This window comes from Gymnoscopelus braueri, assembly GCF_963280865.1.
Source record: "Gymnoscopelus braueri genome assembly, chromosome: 15".
In the NCBI taxonomy this organism is placed as follows: domain Eukaryota; kingdom Metazoa; phylum Chordata; class Actinopteri; order Myctophiformes; family Myctophidae; genus Gymnoscopelus; species Gymnoscopelus braueri.
The window spans coordinates 11,556,717-11,579,058 of record NC_137620.1 but is presented as its reverse complement, the minus strand read 5'-3'; the positions used below and the strand labels follow the sequence as shown (position 1 = coordinate 11,579,058).

Genomic DNA, 22,342 nt, shown 5'->3' with positions numbered 1-22,342 from the left:
ATAATAATAATATGAATAATAATATGAATAATAACTAGAAAAAGTGCTCCTCGGAGCACAGGTCTCCGCCAGGTCAGGTACGTTATTGTGGCCTCCTGGTGGCGCTATAATAGGCCAATGTGATAAGGGTGCCATTTGTTCAATGGCTTTTCACTGCAATCGAACACTGCATTCATGATTTGAGGCATTTTGTTCCAAAAATATGTTTTGCAAAATTAGACCTGTTGGTGGCGCTATAACAGGCAAATGTGAAAAGGGTGGCATTTCTTCCTCGGCCTAATAGAAATGTGCGTGTGAAATGTCACCGAAATCCCAAGCTTCGTTCATGATTTGAGGCATTTTGTTCAAAACGGACCAATCCTGCAAGCTTTGGAAGCCAATCTAAGGCAATCAGGATGAAATATGGGAAATCGGATAAATCCGTGTTGATCAGATGACTATAGAGATACTATGTACCGATTTGTGTGATGTTTGGACAAAATCTGTAGGAGTAGTATCAATAAATGTGTTTTGCACATATCGGCCTCCTGGTGGCGCTATAACCGGCCAATCTGAAAAATTTGGGCCAGAGGTTCTGAATTGGCATCCGGGAAGTGTGCGTGCACAGTTTCGCAGCGGCCGGGCCAACGGTGCCAGAGATTAGCTGCTAACGGACGGACATCATTGTGTGACGTGTGTGTGTGGAAAAATTTGCGCTGGTGGCCGTGAGCGTGAAAGAGGAGATAGAGAGTAAGATGCGGGCCCAGGCACCGGTCCTCCTAAAAAGAAAAGTATTTGCTCTTAAAACAGTGGGAAGAAAAATTGTGTTAAGTCGGTGAGTGGAGATGTGTCCAGACTCTAGAGCCTTCTGCACCTTGTGTCAAAGGGAGTTTTCAATCGGTCATGGAGGACAAAACCACCTAAAACAACATGCCCGCACAGACATGCACAAGCGGACGACACAAAATAAAGGACTATCAGAAGATGTAAACCTGGTAAAGTAATGCGTCACTTTGCAAGTTTAACTAAAGTTTTCCACCTGTCCAAATCTTCTGGCTATTTTTCACATCACGATTCACTTTTTTATTAAATCGATTTAAATTGTCACCCGTTTGAATCGATTTAAATCGAATTACGATAAATCGTTACATGCCTAAGTGGGAGTGTTGTGTTTCAGACAAATCTTTTTCATCCTCAATGGGAACTGATCGAGGGGGGAACAGCCTTCCATTTCGACATCCCCCAACTCCGACATTGACTTCTAATTGTCGGAGTAGCGGTAATCTCTAGTCCTGTGGCAATGCACTTCTGAAGCCCTATTTTCGTACAATCCAGTTTAAATTAGAGCCCAGGAATCAGTTTACGACCACGTCCACGTGTGATTTATCAAGCAGGTGTACCATGTGAATTACAGCGTACAAATTGCCGGCTGTTGATAAATGTGGCGGAGCTTCATCCCACCTGTTTTTCAACATGAAAAAGCGGAATACGGCCAAGAAGAGGAACTTCTCTGAAATGTGAAGTTACCCTACCAATCGTCTCCGTGGATTCACACACAGCTACACAGCAAACATGCCTATCATATGCATGGAATGCCTATCATATGCGTGGAATGGCACATGAGTTTTTCAACACTGCAGTATTGATACTTTTACTTGTGAAAAAAATTGTGAATACTTTTTCCACCATTGCCAACATATCAATAGAACATAAAATGTGTAAACAAACACAAACATTAAACATTCATTTATACAACATTGATGATTTTGCTGTCAAACAAGATCTATGAAAAAGTTTAATCTGCAACACAATGTGATACAATATGTATTGGGGGTCCCTGCTTCATCTATCTCTCTCAGCTAAGGGGTCCTTGTGCTAAAAAAACAAAATGGTGTACTTGATTGAAGGGAGGCAGGCCACACAACTTAAAGGCACAGTGGATTATTTATTTAGAAGGAAAATACACCAGAATAATGTACTTTAATGTAAGACCCAAAAAACCAGTAGGACATGAACTATAGGATGAAATCAAGAAGATACTATTAGGCAAGGTCAATTAAAGGGATATTTCACTTCAAAAAACTGCTGGGGTCATTTTAATGTCTACTCTGGCTTTTGTGTTTCACCCCAGACCAGTTTAAAGTTATACAATGCAGAACGAGATGACGCTGGTTGCTTGTTTCTCTCACAGAACCTGGCGTCTGTGGAAGAAATAAGCAACCTGTGTCATCTCGTTCTGCACGAACGATAGCTCGTGCGCGACTTTCAGTGCATGTTTGAGTATCATGAGACTCCACGATGAGCAGTAGTGGAGAAAAAACTAACTTTGCATCGGTTATAATAGACGATTTTCACTCTTACACAGGCTCCCATTATGCCACGGAGGGGGTCGCCAGACTGCACGACAGGGGACTCTCTGGAATAACTCAACGTCCATTTCAATGATGGTGAGTGATTAGCGACACATCAAAGATAACACTTAAAATGGGCGGATCTCTCCTTTAACTCATTTTGCTTGGGGACCCCCTGGAGCCCCCCCAAGGACCCCTTGGGGGTCCCCGGACACCACTTTGAGAACCACTGGCCTATAGTAGGCTACAGCAGTTGTTCCCAAACTGTGGGACGTGACCCCCAGGGGAGTCCCCCAAATTATTTCGGGGGGTCCCCAGATGATTAGCTTAATGTGCAACATTGTTTCAACTCAACAGTAAACAAACCAACATACAGTATAAGAGTAAAGTTACAATTAAATGACCTTTAAGACCTTATTAGGACCACATTGGCCAAATTGTCAAATATTACGAAAGAAAGAGGTAAACATTGCAAAAATACCCGATCTACAAGCTCACAACGCCACACAATATTTTACAATATTTATCTGTGGAACCGAGTCAAACTAAATGTAATGCTTACAATTAATTCCAAGTGCTTGTCAGGGTGGGGGTCCCCAGTTGAAAATTGGGGGGGGGGGGGGTCATGGCCTGAAAAGGTTGAGAACACTTGGTCTACAGACAGTACAGTCTACAGTGGGAAGAGCAGGAAGCCACTGAAAGTAGAGTGGTGGTTCACATTGTCAAATACTTGACATTTTTTCCCCCAAGTGATCAAATTAACTTTGTCTCCGGCATTGAGTGACAGAATCACTGCTCCGCTGGTGCTGTCGCTGTGATGTTTTCCACTGGATTGCCAGGTGGTGACTTGCTGATGGCCGTTCTTCACCAGCTTGGCCCCGGAGTAATAAGCACTGAAGCCGAACGTTGTGAAGGTGAACTGGAACGCTCCCTTCCAGCCTGATCTCCAGAGATTACCGTAACATTGCACGGAACGAGTGCACTTCATTCCGTGGATAGTCGCCTAGAAACCCCGAAATTGCGTGCATATGTACGGCGAGTCCCACGGTGGGCGTAACCAGTCGCAACCCGGAAAAACCCGGAAGCAGAGCAGTCCCCACAACAAAATTTACGATTCTGTGCCTATCGGTACATAACTCAAACGGCGCTGAGTAGGCACAGGCGAACGTCACACCGTTCAGGACGGCAACTCGGTCGCCTTAGCTCCCTCGGTGGTCCTTCACGGGGTGACAGTTCGCCTGTGACTGCGCGCCTCCGAAATGGTTTTGTCACAAAGGGAGCGCCGTACATATGCACGCAATTTGGGGGTTTCGAGGCGGCTATCCACGGAATGAAGTGCACTCGTTCCGTGCAATGTTACGGTAATCTCTGGAGATCGGGTTGTCCCTTCAGTGGAGCAGTGAAGACACCTGATAGACACATCACCATTAATATGGAATCATTAGGGGCCGTGTCCGTTCTATGTATTACTGATGAATTGAGTGTAATAATGGTCCACAATGGAAACAAGCCCCCTCCCCTTTTTATGTTATATCCTTTTAGCATAACTTTTGACTGTACGTATGTACTACAGTCAAGTGAATTTACATTAACCACTTGAGCACCAATTTCTGTGTTTTTTTTAATTATTCTTTTACATTAATCACTTGAACCCTTGCATCCCTAATCTTGACTGGAATGGCAGATCTACAAGCTCACAAGCGAATTTGAGCTTGTAGATCGCCAATTGTACGACGAAAAGGTCTGGTGTGAAGGGAATAAAGAGCGAATCAAGTACAGAGCCAAAGGTGAAGTTTACTAAGTATTGACGGTTTAAGTGGTTAAATGTCTGAAAATACACATTAACATGAATCCATTAGAAATGATAGTGCTGTCAAAACAAGTCTATGAAGCCATCTATGAAATCTATTAAAAAGTTTAATCTGTAACACAATTTTACATTGGGGGTCCATCTCTCTCTCTCAGCTAAGGGGTCCTTGTCCTGAAAAACGTTAAAGACCAGTTTTCTGAGGCTGTGAATTTTCAGCTGGCTCTCAGTACCTGTTGCAGGGTCGTAGGCTTTGCCGTTGTTGATGAAGACATTCTTGAACACGATGGTTTGGGATCCACCAACATGCACATTAGCCCTATCTGCCAACGATGCTGAAAAGCCCACTTTCGGAACAACCGAGAACAAAAGAGAAAGAGAGCAGGGAGAAAACATTACAATTTCTCATCATTTCACTCCATTTTCTTTGACAATTTTGGTTAATCCATGAATCAGTTCAATCAATCAATAGCATTCAAATAATCCAAACACAATATCCAACACAAATTGTGACCTGATGGTCAAGATTCAATGTATCCCCTGAGCAAGTAGGCAGGCTCTATTATCTCAATGGTAAAAATGTCAGCACTTAAGCAGGAAACCGGGTTCAAAACATCATCATCATCGTCATCGTCATCTTAAACAAGGTAGTTTCTCGGTGCAGCACATACTTGCAAATTGAACAAGGAAACAATTATACATTCTGGGTGCAGCACATATATAGTAGCAAGTATCGGGAATGTAAAACACTCACTAGCGTGTCTGCTGTCTGCATTTTTCCACATTGACCTGTTATAGCGCCACCAGGAGGCATATTATTTTTGCAAAAAATAAAAAAGATTTTGTCAGATCTTTCATAATCCGTCCTGATTGGCTAAGATTAGCTTCCAAAGTTTGCAGGAGTGGCCTGTTTTTAATAAAATGTCTCATCATGAACGCAGTGATGTTTTTGTCCAAACATCACTATGCCCTTTATCTGCTTGACCTTGACAGTACACACATGTGGTGAATCTCATCTACGTAAGCATATTGATGTCCGTGATACGATGACCATCAACTACTTTATCAGAGAGACTGACGTCTATGCACAATGATACAAGATGCATGTTCTATTCTATCCATTCTGTCCTTATCCTTGTCTCATATCTCCTGGTCACATCATGTGTCCAATACTATATATGCTCTATGTGTGTATTAAACTTCTGAGCTTGTGTGATACTTCCTGGTGACATCTTGTTCTCCGCGCGTGTGACTCAACTGAAACATCACTCACCACCCTTAGTTGTTATTTAAGCAATATTACACGAGAGGGTGTGCTTTACCGTCATTATTAGCACGCCTGTGATGCGGTCAGGAACGAGACGAAGTCGAGTTCCGCCGCGATCACAGAAGTGCTAATAATGTAAGGTAAAGCACACCCTCGAGTGTAATATTGCGATTATACAACAGTTACCAACAAAACACATCCAAATGTATTCATATTGTGGGGCAATTCATAATAAAAAACATTTCGCTTATCCGTTTCCCTGTAAAGAGAAGAGTTTGTTTGACTGAGACAAAATAGTCCCTGACAGCGCAGCACTCCGAGTCATCGTCTCATCAACACAGCTGATTCCAGTAGGCTATATGCTCCGTCGTACGATCGTGTTACGTGGCCAAAATAACTGATCTACAAGCTCACAACGCGTCAAGATGGCGATGCGTTGTGAACTTGTAGATCGGCTATTTTTGCCGTGCGATACCTTCGTACGATAGAGTATAACATACACTGGACTGTTAAGGAAATGGGAGTAATTTTACTTTAACACAGGAGGATATTTATACAGTATGGATGTTACCATTGAAATAAAGCACACTTTTCCCCAGTTATTCCTTTTATTATAGGATTTTAGGCGATTTAGTGTGCTCTCTTCTAACCATTGATCAACCGTAAGTCCACCAAATAAGTCAAAATTAACAACATAGTCCATTTTCATTTTGTTCCCCGGTGGCGGCGGTGGGTACTGTCTGTTTGTTTTCCTACCGTGGGACAGCGTGACTTCACAGCACAGCTGTGCGATATATGGTCTAATCAGGTGCGGACTGCAGTGCGGAGTGATTTATTTAATGTGATTAGGCCCGTGATATGATGCTGGTTTGAATCACGGCTAGAAAGCTATTTCAACCAATCAGATTGCTTGGTCGGAACTACCTGTTGTATAATAGTTCTTAGTTCTAGGGTAAGTGATTTACTTTGGTTAAAATAAGTGTTAAATAGCTCTATATTCTGATAGTACTCATTGAGTGTTTGTTCAGTAAAAGGAGTCTCCCATGTCTCTCCAGCTCGTTAACTAACAGAAAATGCATATTCAGTGCTCTCCCCTGATTGGTTTAAATGTTGTCACCTACCTGAAAATGTACATATATTCTGTTTACTAAAGAGCTGGAGAGATGCCTGTAACCGAACAAATGCTCTGTAGCAATGATTACTATCAGAATATAATAGGCTACTTTAACCTTTTTAACAAAAAAAAAAATATATATATATATTTATCACTTACCCTTGATGCACCTGTTGTGTAGCACTGGGTACAATGAGACAGAGGATGGAGGGGTAAAGGCCTTTATATAAGCAGAGCCAGAGCTGTCACCTGACAACAAACTCCTGCAGGGAGGGTGAAGGGGAATCCCCATCTATCAGGAAATGCTTGGTGGTGAAAGTAACTAAGTACGTTAACCCAAGTACTGTACTTTTTTCTAAAATGAATACAATTTACTTGTGTCCAATCTGTATGGTATCATATTTGATCAAGGGACCCCCCAAAATAATCATATTTGAGCTAGAGACAACCCAAAATAACCATAATTTGAACTGGGGACCCCCACCCTGACAAGGACTTGAAATTGTAGGAGTTGAGGCAAAAAAAACCTTCTGCTTTTGAATTTATTTAATGAAAAAATATGAATTTATTTACAACAAATACATACATTTGTATTAATACATCTTAAAACAGCACTGTGAGTTGCATATGGGGTTGAGGGGTGGGAGTCAGTTATAATCTGTAAAAAATTGCACATAGTACAGTACTTGACAATGATTGTTGCGTTCAGATGCATTTGCATGTAGATATGGTATGATTAGGGCATCCAGCCGCTGTGCTGTTAGCCTATCTCCACATTTGTGGAATAGATTGCCTTTGGAAGTTAGACAGGCTATCTCACTGGCCACTTTTAAAACTCGTTTAAAGACTCACTTCTACAGAATGGCTTTTAACTAGAGGATTATATGGCGTCTTTTTTTTTGTTCTTGCTCTTTTTTTTGCTTTAATTGAAATGCCTGTTTTTTTTGCCTTGTTCCCCACACTTTGTTTATAGTTTGTGTTGTGAAGCATTTGTAAACCTTTTTTGAAAAGTGCTATAAATTTTTTTATTATCATTATTATTATTATCATTATTATTTTATCAATTAATTAATTAGTTAAATTATATGTTCTATGACACCTGTCATGCATTATAAACCTACTGTAATTAACATGAAAAACTGAATCAACGATGATAATAGTATAACCTAGTCTCTCCCTCTCTCTCTCTCTCTCTCTCTCTCTCTCTCTGCATTCCTTTTAAAGCTGCTATGCCCATAATGATCAAATCACTCATCATGCACTAATCTCAAGTTTGTTTTGCCATTGGCAGACTTTACAACACACCTACACATGGCATCTAATGTTCCCCGGCTTTTCCCCGGCTCGCATTACCTTGCCAAACAAAAAACTAGTTCAGTTGGTTGAACTTGACCTCCTCCTGTCCTCAAGTAACACTGTCCTCTGCAAAGGCAGCAATCTGTATAAACATATACAAGCACCCACACACATTTGTAACCTGTACGCTATGTGGGTGTACCACCCACATAATGTACATAATTACAGTACATGATGGCTTTGACTCTAATCTTTCTTTCTCCATTGTTCCATCGGCATGCCTTACATCACAACTATGCAAGGTCTAAAACTTTCTCATTATGATAGAAGATGTCTCATCAAGATATAACCGTAATGGGAACCACAACTATCGAAGCTCCTTAGTTTGGTTTGGTAAGGTAGAACTGGTAGAACTTGATCTCCTCTGACCTCAAGTAACACTGTCCTCTGAAAAGCCAGCAATCTCCATAATAACCATAGACACCCACTCACCTCTGCACCTATATGGCCCTTTGCTCATGTAATGTGCAATGGAAGCACTAACTGTACTGATAAGACCCAATTATTGTAATCCCACATACGGAATAGACTTCCATCATGCAATATTTAATGCCTGTATTAGCCTCCTGGCAGTCTTAAGGTTGTGACAGATGGGAAGCGGTCCACGTGGCCATTACCGCTCAGATCAGCGGTGATCGCACCGCAATCATTGTTGTTTTGTCCTCCTGTGTGGTGCGGGGAAAAGAAAAGCTCACCACAATCCAGCTCTTGCCGCCCGTGCGCGTGTGCATAAACATAAGCGTGCGAGAATTTCAGGGGACCGCGCCCGCCTGCCTCACCGCCCCTCAACTTCTCAGCGTGTCCCAAATAATCGCCCGCCTCTCATTGAAAATGAATTGCATAGGCGCGTCGGCCACCTCCCTTCTGAAACGACCTTTAAGGTTTTCTTCAGAATAGGTCACCTCTTTAACACCTGGCATCCTGATTTTGGGCATGTCATTATATATGACATATAAATATATAAATAAATAATTAGAACAATTTCAGAAATGTTTTGAAAATACCGGATCTACAAGCTCTCAACATGTCATGATGTAATGTGTTGTGAGCTTGTAGATTGGCTTTTTGGTTTAAACTTATATTTCTTTGTGGCTCATTGGTTAATGCAGTAATCACCACTAGCCTATGGTGATTTTGTGCACAGGGCCCATTTTCGTGGGCGTGCCACCGCCCATGTGACTGATTTCCCCATATAGTATTTATAGAAATCTGCGTGTTTGCCAGTCCTTGTTCCTTTTATGCCCATATATGGAGATCTCTGTATTTTTCAGTCCCTTTTATTCCCATATATGAAGATCTGTGATGTCATCAGTATATGCCCAATAGCCCATGGGCATGCTGATATAACTATTCATAGGGTGCAATATGGCAAAAATATCATATAATTTTTTTTTTAAGGATTTAAGGATTATTATTATTTTATTATGATTATTAATGAAATATATGATGATTCATTATATTTATTTGATTAATATTATTATAAGATGGGCTTGTTTTTCATATACCTGGTTGCTTGTTTGCTTGACACCTGGCAACCCTGTAAACCCTGTCACTCGGGACTGTTGTTTAGAAAGACGATAACAGGGTTATAATGGTTAATACTTTTTTTCTTTGGTATGTACATGACACGAAAATTACGGAAATATTAACGTGACTGGGGTGGCTAAGTATAAATACGGATATTACCGCGAGTGCCTGCAAAGACATAGTAAGTGGCAAATGTTTAATTACTATTAGCCATTTTGGCTAACTCTCGCTAACGGCGTTCCTTTCCGGTGTGGTTCGCTACTGAGCCGAAATATTGCTGAAATACAATCCTATCTTTTGCGAGTCGCACGCATAAGTGGCTGTTCGCCGTGTGTCTGTGTTCTACCGAGCCGAGTGCTGCCGACTACAGCCGAGCAAAAATGAATCGGCGGCCATTGAAATGTGTCCATCTCCAAAAAAAAAAAGAGGCGAGCCCTCTTTTGCTTTTGGTTTGCGTGTCGAAACACACACTGCTGTTGCAATGAACGTGTAAACGCTGTACTGTCGAGTTAAAACCGTGCCTGTGCCTCTGCTTGTCTGCAACGGAGGAGCCACGCAGCCACAGGGTTGCCAGGTTTCCAGGTATCGTGCGACTAACAAGCAATGCACACACACAATTTGTTTGCATCTTGCACTTTGCTTTCGCTTTAGTTTTTAGTAGTACTTTTCTCACCAATGACATCCAAATAAAGTGCTCCTCTAACCACCAGGAATGGTGGTGCAGACAGAGGGCAGCTACACCCAGCACACACTCAGCTAGGAATGAAAGGTGTGGAAAATAACCTTACTTAGAAACCCATTTTATCAAAAGCTAAAATATGACAAAATGTACAAAAATGAAACACACAGCCATCTACAGTGGTGACATGAAATAACTCTGTTCCATTTAGAGTGCAAAATATATCTCACATAATTAACCAGGTAGGTTAGCTTGGAACCACAATGCTAGCAACTAGCCAAACATTTCTGCTAACTCTGCATTGGCATTGCATGGTAACTTTAGCCTGGTAAACCCTCCCTCCGGAAATCTCATTTCCATTTGATTCCAGGAGTGAGTCTGGCCTGATCGCCCATTCTGCAATAGTGGCTGTGGGCTGGAGTTGGGCGGGAGTAATACCGTTGACTGACAACCCCTTCAGCCAATGATCGTTTTTCCCCTTCAGCCAATTGCAGTGCATTTTTACCACCTCCGCGACTAATGTGACGCAACGGGACTTTTGAGATGGCCATGCCCAAAATAGGTTGCCTTATTCGGATACATGCGTGTCACTGCCCGCCCCTGCCGGTTCTCTGAATTTTCATTTTTAAATAGGCTCTGTCATGATTAATTGACCACATATATGAAGTTAAACAACTAAATTCTATCAAAACGATATCTTATAAGTAAATTCCGTGCCTCAAAAAAGAAGTTTGAGAGCTTTTTGAAGTTCTAAAACAGCGAAGAAAACTGCCCACAGAAACAATGGCTGCTGTTCGTGTTTGGTCGGCTGCACTCAGGCTGCACTCGGGTCCATTCGGGCTCACTCGAACTCGCCACCTGATTGGCCAACTTTTGCTGTCAATCACAGAACGATGAGCGACGACGCTGATAGGCTCGTTTTTTTGGTAATGCGGTAGAAACGCCCATACAAGCCTTCAGGCCAGACTCACTCCTGGAATCAAATAGAAATGGGATTTCCGGAGGGAGGGTTTACCAGGCTATGGTAACTTAGCCTATTAGCTGCTTCATGGCTAACAGCATGGCTGCTTTAGCTGCTAAGGTAGCTAACACAAAGTTTATAGCAACTCACCAATGTTATCAGAAACAAACTCTTAGCCCTCTGGCAACACTGTGATGATGGGCAAGATGTGTGCTGTCTGGTGTGGCTTCTATATTTACTTAGATTCAACTTATTACTTAGTTAAAGTATTATTTTGTTCTTAATTAGGGCTCTGTGGCTCTGTGACTCTGTCTCTCTCAGGGATCTCTCCTGCAGTGCAGGTTGCCAGGTTGGTTCTTGGGTATAGGGATTCACAGCAGAGAATTGGACAGAGACAGAGAGGGGCGGGACAAATAGTAGAGAGGTGTCATGTGTTTGGTGGAATTCATCTGTCAGTCTTCATATCCTTGGCTGGCTTTCTGTCAGCAGCGGGGTTGTTGTTCACAGGCCAGTCAAGTTAGGTAGACTTGCTCTGTTTCTTCAATAGTGACATTACTTGACAGAATATCCTCATTTATTAATTAATCTGGTAACCAGTCTATATGAACTGGGTTACACAAGTCTTCTTGTGCTATTGTTGCATATTGCCTTTTGCCTTTCATGCCTTGGCCCCGTTTATCGTTGCTTGCAGCTATATTCTCTCTTTATTTTTGTTTACATGAAAAAGAAACAGGCAGAACCAATGTGTACATGTTAAAAGTAATATGGTTGGCTATGGCCGTTTGAATGTGGCTTGTTCATCAGAAATACGAGAAAAAATACTTTTACAAATCCTTTAACATGGAAGATGCATAGATTGTTTTTGTTATGATCATGTGAGCTCTGGGTGTACTCTTCTTCGGTGGTGCTTGGATCATTCACAGGCTGCGGAGCAGCGCCCCCCTCCCACCAAAAAACTAAAAGTCGTCAGAAGTCGACCTTGGCAGTGTGGACGTTTGGACGACATCTCGTCAGAAGTCGTCCTTGGCTGTAAATGTATTTTTTTAAACGTTATTATAAAGAGTGTAAATTTAGCCAGGCCGGTGGACACAAATAGAATCACAATACAATTATGCCTTGTTTTCCACTGGAATTAAATCTCAAAAGTTATAAGATCCTTCACAAACGTCTCTTATGATGCCTATAGTGTCTACATCAATGCACATTTGACCTGCTGATGACATCTAAGCAGCTGATTGTTGTCAAACATAATTAACAGCTTTTCTAAACCTTATATATATATACTAGTGAACTAGGCTACAGCTACAATCATAAACATGTTGTATATGATTGCTACTATATGATTGCCACTATGTAGGCCTATAGTCATTCCAGCTGTCACGGAGTCACGGAAGTTGCACAATCGCCAGTTTCCCGAAGTGAAGCCACTAGAGGGAGCTCTATGTATAACTTCAAATGTACCTATATGTCTTTTCTTTATTTTTTTCCCCTTCAAAAAATAATTTGGACATCCTTAGGGGGTCTTTGAGAGATATGCGTCATTACTTTTGAAAGGAAAGCTCCCTGGTGTTTCCCCTTTAAAAAATGTTCGTCTGTATCTTTGTAGCTGCATCAGTCTAACTGACGGAACACAAACACACCTAGTAAAAAGAACAATAAAAGAATGTATGACGTTAACAGCTGATTATAGAAGCAGATTAGATCATATCTAAACCAGCCTGAAGGAAGTCAAGGTCGTTTAAAGAGGCAGCGCCACAATGTTGGTGTTTCTTACTGTTCTGTAATGTGTCTATAGAGTTGACTCACAGACGGACTCACGGACGGACACACACAGACGGGCGGACAGGAGTGAAAATATATATTTTTGGCTAACTGTTAAGGTCAGTATGCTCTATTTTATTGAGATGTGTACAACATTGGACAATGTTTTGCTTTAGTTAAGCATGGTTATTTTATATTGTTGACATAAACTTCCAGAACTAGTAGGGAGGTTGTAATTCAGCTTCCTGCATGTATTAGTCAATCTAAGCCGGTTTTCTACTTGGGGGTAGAAGGCTATATCTTATCAGCCATTCAGAATCCATTTGACATTTTGGTTGAACCATGAGCTTCTGTTTAGCACCAGACAGTCTGAGAGAAGCTTTAATCAGGTTTATCTTAAAGTTATATACCGTTTTTATTCTCTTAGTTTAGTTACAGTTCAATGTGTGTTTATTGCATTGCATTGCATTGTATTGCATTTGCCCACCCAGTGATAGAAGATAAACCCAATTTTAGCATATCCAGTGATTGAAGTGTGTGTGTGTGTGTGTGTGTGTGTGTGTGTGTGTGTGTGTGTGTGTGTGTGTGTGTGTGTGTGTGTGTGTGTGTGTGTGTGTGTGTGTGTGTGTGTGTGTGTGCGCGTGCGCGTGCGTGTGTGTGTGTGTGTAAAAAGGTCTCTGCTCTACCATGAGTGAGTCTCTGGAGAGAGAGGAGGGGGGCGTGGCCTCTAAAAGCAGCCTGTCTGAACAACATGAGAGGTAAGATACACATCTATAATGGACAAACTAAGTACATTTACTTGATTACCGTACTTAAAGGGTGATTTCACTTTCCAAAAAAATTTGGGTCATTTTATCGTCTACTCAGGCTTTTGTGAGCCCCCCAGACCGTTTTTAAGTTTCTTGATTCAGTATTTAGATATTTGATATTCATTTTATCAGACACGCCCCCTTCCTATACAAACCCATTATAACTTCAAACTCAATTTTTAACATGTTAGATTCATCAAAAACACCCGTCCTTGGTTCTGGTGACTCACCCTGCCCTCCTAATACGTGAGGGGACCGTGTTTTTTCGATTACTTTTTTCATTGATTTTTTTTTTTTTTTGTATTTAATTTTTTTCATTTTCCAAAAAAAAAAAATGATATTGAAAAAACACGGCCCCCTCACGTATTAGGAGGGCAGGGTGAGTCACCAGAACCAAGGACGGGTGTTTTTGATGAATCTAATATGTTAAAAATGGGGTTTGAAGTTACAATGGGTTTGTATAGGAAGGGGGCGTGTCTGATAAAGTGAATATCAAATATCTAAATACTGAATCAAGCAACTTAAAAACGGTCTGGGGGGCTAACAAAACCTGAGTAGACGATATAATGACCCAAAGTTTTTTTGAAAGTGAAATATCCCTTTAAGATACACATCTATAGTGGACAGTTGAGTACTGTACTTGAAGATAAAAATACATAGTGGACAGTAACTAAGTACATTTACTTGATTACTGTACTTAAAGATACACATCCAGGAGTACTGTACTTTTTTTCTGTCCTTTACTTGAGTATTTGTATTTTAGATATTCATTTCAATCCACTACCTTTCAAAGACAAATATGGTACTCATTACTATGACTTATTACTCTGCATAATTATCCAGGAAGGGAAACATACATTGTGCCCTATTTTTGCCAAGGCTAAACCCGCACCCGCTGTCCACTACCCGTGATTTACTGCCCACTACCCATGAATTAGGGGTAAGGGAGCTGGCACTGTCCCTAAAAGCTATTTTGCGGCCACTATACCCCGCTATTCATAATGCTGACTCCACTATTTGCGCCTGGAGGTGTGGCCGGGCGTGTTGTTGCATTATCCCCAAAATTGCTATTTTTACCACACACGTTTGGGACAGCACATAGTGGAATCTAAAACCACCCGTAATGCCAACTTGGTTTGGTAGGGCGCGCCTGCAAAGGACAGACGGCCAGGGCGCACATGTGTCACAACATTTGAGGTCTCCCTCTCTCCTCATTCTCAACAAATCTCTGTGATTATAATTTTCCTATAATCAGCAGAAGTGAGAGTGTCAATTCCTTGTGTCAATTTATTTATAAAAGATGATAGTCTATTCAAATGGACTTTTGAAATAGACTATTGTGCGGCGCACAATGCAATGCTCTCCAAATTACACACGTAAGTTTTATTCATCGATTATGCAGGAAATAATGAACTGATTACAAAAATATAAAATTCTCTCTAATCAATAACATGTAGGTGATACGTATGTCTATCAAATGTGGTTTTATTGAAAGGCAATCAAAGGCTAAAGCTTAGAAACCAAACGATGGGTGTATGTTTTCCATGTTAAATCCCCACGGTGCGGCTTCAGAGCTTAAGAGGTGTTGCCAGAATTTGCAAGAGGAATAACTAGGCCGTGGGCCGAGTGCTCCAATTCTGACTTTCATTGATCCCCACTCAGGAACTGCATTCTTTTTTCAGGGTAGTCATATAAAAGTACTGTGAAGAATGTTTCCAGCTTCGATTTGTGCACCAGAATGAAAGAGACCGATTTAAAAAAAATGCAATTTTAAACAGGCAAATATGCAGGGCTACTAAGAATCTCCATGGCAACCAGGAAGAAAACATTCTGCAAAACCGAAACTTCTGGTCCAAAAAGAGACTAAAATGAGCTTAAAATATAGATTTTCATAACGAACTTGCAACAGCTATACCATAGGCTACTAATAGTTAATTCATAACCAGTTAAATTCTCTTGACAAATAAAGAGCACATTTCAAGAGCATGCAAGACTAGAAAAGGTAGCCAAATAAATGGTTTGTATCAAATGCAGTCTATTACACTGAGGTTCAATAAACCTACTCACTACCAGAAACCCTGAATTTGACATTGCAAATTTCATGGATATATTCTGAATACTTTGCATCTCAACATTTGTACTAAAAAGAAGTAATTGAACTGCATCAAAAAACATATATTCAGTAGGGTATGGTAACCAGTAGAGGTAGTACAAAAAGTTACTTTTTTAGAGTGATTTATTCAAAGTTAAGAAAAAAAATGATATTGAAAAAACACGGCCCCCTCACGTATTAGGAGGGCAGGGTGAGTCACCAGAACCAAGGACGGGTGTTTTTGATGAATCTAATATGTTAAAAATGGGGTTTGAAGTTACAATGGGTTTGTATAGGAAGGGGGCGTGTCTGATAAAGTGAATATCAAATATCTAAATACTGAATCAAGCAACTTAAAAACGGTCTGGGGGGCTAACAAAACCTGAGTAGACGATATAATGACCCAAAGTTTTTTTGAAAGTGAAATATCCCTTTAAGATACACATCTATAGTGGACAGTTGAGTACTGTACTTGAAGATAAAAATACATAGTGGACAGTAACTAAGTACATTTACTTGATTACTGTACTTAAAGATACACATCCAGGAGTACTGTACTTTTTTTCTGTCCTTTACTTGAGTATTTGTATTTTAGATATTCATTTCAATCCACTACCTTTCAAAGACAAATATGGTACTCATTACTATGACTTATTACTCTGCATAATTATCCAGGAAGGGAAACATACATTGTGCCCTATTTTTGCCAAGGCTAAACCCGCACCCGCTGTCCACTACCCGTGATTTACTGCCCACTACCCATGAATTAGGGGTAAGGGAGCTGGCACTGTCCCTAAAAGCTATTTTGCGGCCACTATACCCCGCTATTCATAATGCTGACTCCACTATTTGCGCCTGGAGGTGTGGCCGGGCGTGTTGTTGCATTATCCCCAAAATTGCTATTTTTACCACACACGTTTGGGACAGCACATAGTGGAATCTAAAACCACCCGTAATGCCAACTTGGTTTGGTAGGGCGCGCCTGCAAAGGACAGACGGCCAGGGCGCACATGTGTCACAACATTTGAGGTCTCCCTCTCTCCTCATTCTCAACAAATCTCTGTGATTATAATTTTCCTATAATCAGCAGAAGTGAGAGTGTCAATTCCTTGTGTCAATTTATTTATAAAAGATGATAGTCTATTCAAATGGACTTTTGAAATAGACTATTGTGCGGCGCACAATGCAATGCTCTCCAAATTACACACGTAAGTTTTATTCATCGATTATGCAGGAAATAATGAACTGATTACAAAAATATAAAATTCTCTCTAATCAATAACATGTAGGTGATACGTATGTCTATCAAATGTGGTTTTATTGAAAGGCAATCAAAGGCTAAAGCTTAGAAACCAAACGATGGGTGTATGTTTTCCATGTTAAATCCCCACGGTGCGGCTTCAGAGCTTAAGAGGTGTTGCCAGAATTTGCAAGAGGAATAACTAGGCCGTGGGCCGAGTGCTCCAATTCTGACTTTCATTGATCCCCACTCAGGAACTGCATTCTTTTTTCAGGGTAGTCATATAAAAGTACTGTGAAGAATGTTTCCAGCTTCGATTTGTGCACCAGAATGAAAGAGACCGATTTAAAAAAAATGCAATTTTAAACAGGCAAATATGCAGGGCTACTAAGAATCTCCATGGCAACCAGGAAGAAAACATTCTGCAAAACCGAAACTTCTGGTCCAAAAAGAGACTAAAATGAGCTTAAAATATAGATTTTCATAACGAACTTGCAACAGCTATACCATAGGCTACTAATAGTTAATTCATAACCAGTTAAATTCTCTTGACAAATAAAGAGCACATTTCAAGAGCATGCAAGACTAGAAAAGGTAGCCAAATAAATGGTTTGTATCAAATGCAGTCTATTACACTGAGGTTCAATAAACCTACTCACTACCAGAAACCCTGAATTTGACATTGCAAATTTCATGGATATATTCTGAATACTTTGCATCTCAACATTTGTACTAAAAAGAAGTAATTGAACTGCATCAAAAAACATATATTCAGTAGGGTATGGTAACCAGTAGAGGTAGTACAAAAAGTTACTTTTTTAGAGTGATTTATTCAAAGTTAAGAAAAAAAATGATATTGAAAAAACACGGCCCCCTCACGTATTAGGAGGGCAGGGTGAGTCACCAGAACCAAGGACGGGTGTTTTTGATGAATCTAATATGTTAAAAATGGGGTTTGAAGTTACAATGGGTTTGTATAGGAAGGGGGCGTGTCTGATAAAGTGAATATCAAATATCTAAATACTGAATCAAGCAACTTAAAAACGGTCTGGGGGGCTAACAAAACCTGAGTAGACGATATAATGACCCAAAGTTTTTTTGAAAGTGAAATATCCCTTTAAGATACACATCTATAGTGGACAGTTGAGTACTGTACTTGAAGATAAAAATACATAGTGGACAGTAACTAAGTACATTTACTTGATTACTGTACTTAAAGATACACATCCAGGAGTACTGTACTTTTTTTCTGTCCTTTACTTGAGTATTTGTATTTTAGATATTCATTTCAATCCACTACCTTTCAAAGACAAATATGGTACTCATTACTATGACTTATTACTCTGCATAATTATCCAGGAAGGGAAACATACATTGTGCCCTATTTTTGCCAAGGCTAAACCCGCACCCGCTGTCCACTACCCGTGATTTACTGCCCACTACCCATGAATTAGGGGTAAGGGAGCTGGCACTGTCCCTAAAAGCTATTTTGCGGCCACTATACCCCGCTATTCATAATGCTGACTCCACTATTTGCGCCTGGAGGTGTGGCCGGGCGTGTTGTTGCATTATCCCCAAAATTGCTATTTTTACCACACACGTTTGGGACAGCACATAGTGGAATCTAAAACCACCCGTAATGCCAACTTGGTTTGGTAGGGCGCGCCTGCAAAGGACAGACGGCCAGGGCGCACATGTGTCACAACATTTGAGGTCTCCCTCTCTCCTCATTCTCAACAAATCTCTGTGATTATAATTTTCCTATAATCAGCAGAAGTGAGAGTGTCAATTCCTTGTGTCAATTTATTTATAAAAGATGATAGTCTATTCAAATGGACTTTTGAAATAGACTATTGTGCGGCGCACAATGCAATGCTCTCCAAATTACACACGTAAGTTTTATTCATCGATTATGCAGGAAATAATGAACTGATTACAAAAATATAAAATTCTCTCTAATCAATAACATGTAGGTGATACGTATGTCTATCAAATGTGGTTTTATTGAAAGGCAATCAAAGGCTAAAGCTTAGAAACCAAACGATGGGTGTATGTTTTCCATGTTAAATCCCCACGGTGCGGCTTCAGAGCTTAAGAGGTGTTGCCAGAATTTGCAAGAGGAATAACTAGGCCGTGGGCCGAGTGCTCCAATTCTGACTTTCATTGATCCCCACTCAGGAACTGCATTCTTTTTTCAGGGTAGTCATATAAAAGTACTGTGAAGAATGTTTCCAGCTTCGATTTGTGCACCAGAATGAAAGAGACCGATTTAAAAAAAATGCAATTTTAAACAGGCAAATATGCAGGGCTACTAAGAATCTCCATGGCAACCAGGAAGAAAACATTCTGCAAAACCGAAACTTCTGGTCCAAAAAGAGACTAAAATGAGCTTAAAATATAGATTTTCATAACGAACTTGCAACAGCTATACCATAGGCTACTAATAGTTAATTCATAACCAGTTAAATTCTCTTGACAAATAAAGAGCACATTTCAAGAGCATGCAAGACTAGAAAAGGTAGCCAAATAAATGGTTTGTATCAAATGCAGTCTATTACACTGAGGTTCAATAAACCTACTCACTACCAGAAACCCTGAATTTGACATTGCAAATTTCATGGATATATTCTGAATACTTTGCATCTCAACATTTGTACTAAAAAGAAGTAATTGAACTGCATCAAAAAACATATATTCAGTAGGGTATGGTAACCAGTAGAGGTAGTACAAAAAGTTACTTTTTTAGAGTGATTTATTCAAAGTTAAGATATTACATAGTATCACATTGCAGCAGCAAACTGTGGCATTGATGGATGACATGCCATGAGGTCCTTGTCTGTGGCCCAGCTACATTACTTCATATACGTACATTTTCTGCATTTGAGTGGATATCAGATCAGCCTTGAACTTCCCCTATAACCACTAGGACAGATGTTCTATAACATAGCATGTGTCATAGACACACTGGCCCTCATTTATCATTTTTCCATATATTCGGCCATACACGTCGAAGTCACATTTATCAAAGGATCCTATACAGCCGATCCTAGCGTATATCAGGTCAAAGCTTTGATAAATCTCACGTCTGAAAACGAGCGTCATTTAAATAACACGCCCTTAAATATTCTGGAAACACCCCGATTTTACGACATGAAGAACCGTTTGCATATTAATTTAATTACCCCATACCGAGCAGTGCACGTTCAAGTTACACTAAAATAAAGCAGTCAGACTCGGGCAGGCTGCAGTGATTCCGTGCTGCCACGTTAATAAGAGATGGGAGCGTCGGGTTTATATCCTTAACGCAGCCAGGTTGTAGCCTTCATAACTCTCTATGACATAACTCCATACCATAGGACAAGCTACTGTAAGTTTGTACACCTCACTGTCCATGAGAAGATGTTCGGGAGTCCCGAAAATGCGCTCGCAGAAGCATTCGTATATTTTGAAAATAGCAGATCTACAAGCTCACAACGCGTCGCGATACGACCCGTTGTGAGCTTGCAGATCTACTATTTTAAAATAGCCAATGCAGCCAGATTTGCAAGCTTAACCGAATGACTGTTAAAGCAGTTTGTTTAAATTACTTTATAAAATGTTATATTTTCACAGGGATTATTTATTAGTGTAAATATACATTTAGGAGTGGATTATGTGTCCAGATGCCTGTCAGACAGTCAGACAATGCTGCTCCGCAGGTCTACAATGGAATAAACGGGCGCAGCCAAAGTCAACAACTGCTCTCTACCAGACGTGAGATTTCAGCGTACGGTAGGATGAAGCCAACGTCAGGATATATTGATAAATGCCGAAAGTTGCAGTGATCTCGCCGTACGCCCATTATTTGGTCTGCACCGCGTTGATAAATGAGGGCCACTGTGAGGAAAACTGGCACCACAAGTTCACTCGAATGCATTGAAGTCGAGAGCAGTTTCTATCAGCTTATGTGTGCAGCATGGACAGTGATAGTAAGATGGCAGATGCTTCACTTCCTGTTTCTTCTACTACTACTCCCCTGGAGGAACCCTGATTCTGAGAAAACCCACAACGGTAAAATGCCATCTAGTGGTCATTTGTAGGAACCCTATTTTCCACCTGGCTACATATGAATATATTTTTATAATTTCTAACAATCATTAACACATAGATCTTCATAATCATGTCGACCCATCTATCATAGACTGCAAACGTGACACACAATCCACTCTTCTTCAAACATGTCACAATAATTTCCCAGATCCAGTTGTTTGTCACCTCTTGCACCTCTGCAATTGAGCCACTCCATACGGCCTGCAACACACAAACATCAAAGGTCACTAAAGAGGAAACATTACCACATCTAATTAGATTTATAGAATTTAATCTCAGGTGTTCTGCACAAATACTTGGGCTTTGTAGATTTTAAGTCAAAACTGTGATATCTAGATTCAATACTGTATCAATACATTGTGTCCCATTAACATGTTTAGAAGAACCAGTCAGATTCTGTGATGAGCATAATTCTGCCTAAATGTAGCTTCACAACACTGATTCATATTATTCAAGTGATTTTGTCTAGTGTTGATTCATTAGATAGCATCTGATTATGTATATTTTTTGTCTGCTGTTTTGAAGGTCTTATGAAATGGTACCTACAGTCAGGACGTGTATGAAGCAGGATTTGCTTCTGTTTGTGGTTATTGCACACAAACATAAAATAGAGATAACAAACACTGTACAAAATAACGAATGTGCATGAGTGCACACACACTTACTTGACAGACAAACGTAATTTAACCCAACTAAATACATTAACAACTGGTAACTTTAGCTTAGAACTTGTCAAGAGAGAAAGAACAAATCAGTTACCAACCGTAACTATAATCTAAACACCAACTTTGACAACAGATGCACAGTGATGAGATCTTAACAGAAATTACACCAGATGGAATCAATAAAATAATGAGGCAAAATAGTGTAGCAGAGCCAATTTATGATAGCGAGACATTTATAAAGGGGTACATATTGATTGGTCACTGCTTAATAGTATCTGAAGCATTTGCAGCAGTTGTTGAAACAAAATTTGCATCTGCAAACCATCGTGCTGTTGGCAACACTTTTGTTATAATGATATAATATTGATGCTTAATATCATAATGTGCCGTCATCAACACGGCTCATTCTATTGTCTGCATCCATTGTATACATTTTCATAAGAATAAGTCCAACAATCTTCCCAAAACCAATATTACCTCTACCTCTGTTGTTTTCTTGATTCCATCTGAGCTGTATTTCCTGGTTCTGCTTTTCAAGTGGTACGAAAAATGTGATTGGCCAACTGAATTGCACAATACAGTAGGCAGGTTTTTGAAAATAAGTAATGTTTAGATAGTGATATTATATCCAAGTTATATTATTCT

At 40.2% G+C, this 22,342-nt stretch overlaps 1 protein-coding gene across 2 annotated transcripts in view; it reads left to right on the top strand.

Annotated features, from left to right (window-relative positions):
* The first annotated feature begins 12,844 nt into the window (after positions 1-12,844).
* LOC308101285 (uncharacterized protein) overlaps positions 12,845-22,342 on the top strand; it is a 39,592-nt gene continuing 30,094 nt past the window's right edge. For both annotated transcript variants that reach the window (XM_080450702.1, XM_080450701.1), the window contains exons 1-2: positions 12,845-12,921; positions 13,476-13,560. In XM_080450702.1, coding sequence (XP_080306828.1) covers positions 13,490-13,560 — 71 coding nt within the window. In that variant the 5' untranslated portion in view covers positions 12,845-12,921; positions 13,476-13,489. The remainder of the gene's footprint in view (positions 12,922-13,475; positions 13,561-22,342) is intronic.